We start from the raw sequence: 5,336 nt of genomic DNA, 5'->3' as shown, positions 1-5,336 counted from the left end.
AAGTGCTGAACAGGGTAAGTATCAAATACACAAATAACAAGTGTAAAAATCACTCGATGCAGACAGCACCGATAGTTTTCATTTGTCTCGCTACTGACAGCACTCAAGATTTTAAAAACACAGAGCGACTTGTTGAAATCGACCTGAATTCTCCTTTAAGGTCGACTCCATACAGAGGTTGCATGGTGGTGGTATGGTGAGAATAAGATGATTTGGTCACACCATGAGTAAAAATACACTGATGAACTAAGCTACAACGCTAATTTTCATTAGCAAAGAGCAATGTACAAAACAATCAGGTAGCCGCTTCTCATTTTTTAACGCCGCCGACCTTCGCCTTCTCCGATTCAAATGACACAACTTTGCTGGCGGCAGGTTATGTTATCTGTCACTAATTAATGTTAATTCTGAGGAAGTTGATAAAATGCCAAAATAAACAAGTCTGTTGTCAACGCTACTGTACAACCGTCAGTGTTTCTCCAACACTGTGATACATCCTCTCTGTAGAAGACCCCGAGTCACCTTCTTCCCGTTTAAGTTATGTCGCTGGTAGTTATGTGGGGTTATGTGGGGTTATGTGGGGTTATGTAGGGTTATGTAGGGTTATGTGGGGTTATGTGGGGTTGCTCTGAACGTCCGACGGCGTTGTGTTGCCACGGTTGGCACAGTGTTGGCAGCTGGCACAACATAGCGTGCTGACGGTTGGCTCTGTGGTCGCTGCTGTTTCCGCCTTCAGCTCTGTCTCTGCTTAGAAAGTGGCATTGTCCCTTCCCCTGCCGTCACTGTGGGTTGTAAAAGCAGACAATAAGTGTGTCTGTATGACTGTGTGGCTGCTGGTGTGCGTGCGAGTTCCTCTCAGGTACTTTTTGAGCACAGGAAGAGGCTGGTATGCGGTTTTGATCTCCAAATCACAACAATTTTGTTACCATATTACTATGTTTGTGGGTAAGCATCTCCATGGTTACTAATCAAGCACTTCTGTTTCAGCAACGGTTTCATGGTAACTAAACAAGCACTATATATAATATGCAAACAACGCCGATTGCCTTGTGCTAACAATGAAAAACGGCCCTTTTAATTTGGAAACCATGTTTTCTTGTCTTGGCCTCCTAGGTCATAACCCCTGAAGAGATCGTAGACCCCAATGTGGACGAGCACTCGGTCATGACCTACCTGTCCCAGTTCCCCAAGGCAAAACTGAAGCCTGGCGCACCTCTACGACCCAAACTCAACCCCAAGAAGGCCCGTGCCTATGGGCCAGGTACACACACACGCACACACACACACACACGCGCACACACACATGCGCACACACACCCATCTGCCGCTAGACTTCAACAAGGTTTCAGTTGTTTTGAGCAGAGCAGCTGGATCAGTTTAGAGCAGGGAGGATTCCCATGTTTACAGCAATGGACCCAAAAACTGTAAGTTAGTCCGAGACGCTTGACTCAGGCAGTAAGGGCAGTAAGGGAAAGGAGTTTAAGCTCATCCTGTGGATTGTTCTGGATTGTGCCTTAAAGGTGACATAGATGTAAGATGTTGTTTTTCGATTCAAATCAATTTTTTTTTTATTAGAATGATCCGGCATCGATTTAAAGAAATCACAAATCAACAGGTCTTTCTGTATCATATGAAACAAGTAGAGAAGGAATCCATTGGTATCAACTATGTCATGCTAGCTTGTGGGGAAATGGAGTTAAATGACGCTCCAAAGATAGTTTGTCCAGATGCTCCGAAGTTGAGAAAGGGAAAAACTGGCATGGCCATTTTGAAAGAGTCAGTATGTCTGAATGAAATGTCACTTACTACTCACTCAATGTAGAGTGTGTAGTGCTTCCCTTTATTGTTTTGACTGCTATATCCGGACAAAATTTGTTTCAAGGTTCATGGTAAGTTTTTTTTCTTACCTTGAAAGTGTTTGTACAGCCAGCAGACGCACATAAGGACAAGACACACAACAATACAACAAAACATGAAATACCCACAGTATCTACAACCCAATGATACATAGATACATTTAAAACCGTTCTGGCAAATTGTTTAAAATGAAAATGGAAGTCGGGATGAAAGAGTTTCTGGGTCTATTGGACCTGCGTCTGGGCGTGGAGTACCTCTGGCCTGAGGGTAGTGGCTTAAACTGGCAGGACAAGGGCTGACAGGGTCCGCTGCAATGGACTGGGCCTTCTTTGCTACTTTATTGGAGTAAATGTGGGAGAGAGTGGGGAAGCTGATGCCTGCAATCTCGCTACATGTCCTGACGGTACTCTCCAGTTTTTTTTTTGTTGTTGTCATGGGCAGAGAACCAAACCAGCAGATGAAACACGACTGTGAGTTCAACAAGACTGACTGACTCACTAGCTTAGGACGTCAAAGATCTTTTGTACTCAACACAAAAAACAGACTCAATAAAACAGGAAAACATTTGCAATTGGCAACAAAAAGACCCCTTTTTTTGAATTGTTATGAAATTGAATCAGCACCTTGTGAATGGGAATCAAATTGATGGATGAAAGCAGCGATGATACCCAGCCTTCGTGCCTTCAGCCCAGATCTTGCATGATATATGCACGGCACATATGTTAATGGGCTGTCCCAACTCTCCTTTCCAAAGGTGTCGAGCCTGTTGGTAATGTTGTGATGAAGAAGGCGTTGTTCACCGTGGAGACCATCAGTGCAGGAATGGGCGAGGTGCTGGTCTACGTGGAGGACCCTGCAGGACACAGAGAGGAGGTGAGGCACTCGGGAGTTAGGAACGTTTGTTTGGTCCTTGTGATGAGAAATACTTCACCCTTTCTTTTCTTTTTTTTTTTTTTTGGTCCATCATTACACACTCTTGTTTTAAACTATTTCCTCCAGGCTAAAGTGACAGCCAACAACGATAAGAACCGCACCTACTCCGTCTTCTACATCCCTAAAGTCACAGGCATGCACAAGGTAAGCTAAGAGTTCTGATCTTCCATGACTCTCTGAGGGGCCTTGTGGACTCTTTACAGTGGAAAGTAACTAAGTACATGTATTTAAGTACTGTACTTTAGTACAGTTTTGTACTTTACTTAAGTATTCCCATATTATGCTACTTCTGCTCCACCACATCTCTCACAGGGACAAATTTTACTTTTTAGTCCACTACCTTTATCTGACAGCTGCATTTACTAGTTACTTTGCATATTTTGCATATTATTTGTCATACAGTATAAGGAAACCAATAGGATACATTGTGCTATGGAAATAATAGAGTCCTAATTATAAAAGAGAAGAAAAAAAAAAGAGGGAACATGTCCGTGCCAGTGTTTTTCAACCCGTTTTCAATGCAAATCACATGTTTCAAGAATAAACTACAATTAACTTTTTGTTTTTAATTGTATTAAACACAAACCATTTTATACTATATACTATATTTTGGTCTACGGTTTTTAGGACTCAAAGCACATTTTCTCACTACCATTACACGCTACAGGGTGAGAGCAAGAGAAAACAGGCAAGACTTTGTTAGGGATGGACCAATTATTGGCCTGGCCCATCATCTGCACCAGTATTTTTGGAAATTTGCAGATGATCTGTATCTGTGTTTTATTTTACCGATAACTGATCAAGTTAATAAATTTAAAAGTAACAACTGCAGACAAACTGTTAGAGCATGTTAAAACTTCAGGAATCTCATTTTGTTTTCTAGTTTATTTTTTTGACTGTGTATTCTGCTTAAAGCATTTAAACAAACCTTTGCGTTGGAGTTTGTAACATTCCAATGTTTTGACTTTTATTTTAATATTTTTATGTAAATGCACATCGCTTCCAAATATCAGTTATCGGTTTTATTAACTACTTATAATCTGTATTGGCATCGTCCCTGATAAAAACAGCATCGGCTGACCCCTAGATTTGTAAACTGCAGTATTTTTAATCACGTTTCAGCGCCTGCGATGCCCTGTACGTGGGACCTGAGAGTTCCAGACTCTCGGTTCACTCTCTCCTTTCTGCCTTTTAGGTGACGGTGTTGTTCGCAGGGCAGCACATCTCTAAGAGCCCCTTCGAGGTGGAGATCGGCATGGCTCAGGGAGACTCCAGCAAGGCCACGGCCCAGGGGCCGGGCCTGGAGCCCTCGGGAAACATCGCCAACAAGGCCACTTACTTTGACGTCTACACAGCAGGTACTAACACGGAGATGATCTGTGTGAGGTTTGGTTTCTGTGCTATCAGCAGGTTTGAAAACACACGTGTCCAACTTTGATCCGGCCTGCATATCCATTTAAGTTCACAATACAGTTTGGCCCGTCTAAATAGGCAATAAACCAAAAAGGCTTAATTACGCAACACTCAAAGACAAATTTTAGCAGATTTGCCAACTTTTATTTTGGTGAATATTGAAATCCCGATTATTTCAAGCTACAGTGCGTCATTTCTGTCGCCCCCATGAGGAATTCTATAACATAGACTGGTAATATTATTAATAACATACAGTCTTTGGTTATAAATGATCTACATCAATAACTAGACAACAACTTGCAATTGCATTTTGACTCTACATCTCAGCAGTGATATAGACTGCCTAGTCACGAATATTGTGTTGTTACCATATCACTTTAGCATATCCCTTGACTTACTTACACCTCACTTTGCGCTGGCTTTGTAATGCCTACTTAATATGTACTTTATGTAGCCTATCGTATTCTATATTCTCGTATTGTATTGAATGTGACACTGTGTGTTGTGTTGCACACTTCTGCTTTTATTGTCCAGGTCATTGTTGCAAATGAGAACCAGTTCTCAACGGCCTACCTGGTCAAATAAAGGTTAAATCAAAAATATTTAAATAAAAGCATTAAAAAAAAAACTAGAAGAGTCTTACCCTTAATGTGATTCTCGTTTTCCAGTGTGGTTTGGTTTGACACCCCTGGTCTACGAGGATATCTTTTACTGTGTGCTTTGACTCTTATCATGCTGTTTTCCTAATCTTGTATCCCCCCATCCCCCCATCCCTCTCCTGTTTCTGTCAGGCGCTGGTGTTGGCGAGGTGGAGGTGATGATCATCGACCCTGCCGGTAAGAAGACCACGGTGCCTTGCACCATAGAGGACAAGGGCAACAGCAGCTACCGCTGCACCTACAAACCCATCCAGGAGGGCCAGCACACCATCTACGTCACCTTTGCTGGGGGCCAGATCAGCAAGAGCCCCTTCACAGTCACTGTGGGAGAGGGTAAGAGTGAGCCGCACTGCACCTATTACCAAGGGTTGAACTTTGGTTTGAGAAGTGTGTGTGTGGGGGGGAGGGTCTTCCGTCAAAAAAAACTGTTATGTATTTGAATCATATTTCCTGCATTTCTACATAAGTTTAGGA

At 42.5% G+C, this 5,336-nt stretch overlaps 1 protein-coding gene across 4 annotated transcripts in view; it reads left to right on the top strand.

The window, feature by feature from the left end:
• flna (filamin A, alpha (actin binding protein 280)) overlaps positions 1-5,336 on the top strand; it is a 65,655-nt gene that overhangs the window by 23,674 nt on the left and 36,645 nt on the right. For all 4 annotated transcript variants that reach the window (XM_032522003.1, XM_032522001.1, XM_032522002.1 and 1 more), the window contains exons 5-9: positions 1,114-1,261; positions 2,612-2,730; positions 2,857-2,934; positions 3,986-4,148; positions 4,995-5,195. In XM_032522003.1, coding sequence (XP_032377894.1) covers positions 1,114-1,261; positions 2,612-2,730; positions 2,857-2,934; positions 3,986-4,148; positions 4,995-5,195 — 709 coding nt within the window. The remainder of the gene's footprint in view (positions 1-1,113; positions 1,262-2,611; positions 2,731-2,856; positions 2,935-3,985; positions 4,149-4,994; positions 5,196-5,336) is intronic.

This window comes from Etheostoma spectabile, chromosome 7, assembly GCF_008692095.1.
Source record: "Etheostoma spectabile isolate EspeVRDwgs_2016 chromosome 7, UIUC_Espe_1.0, whole genome shotgun sequence".
Classification (NCBI taxonomy): Eukaryota; Metazoa; Chordata; class Actinopteri; order Perciformes; family Percidae; genus Etheostoma; species Etheostoma spectabile.
This window is presented reverse-complemented; position numbering and strand designations above follow the sequence as displayed.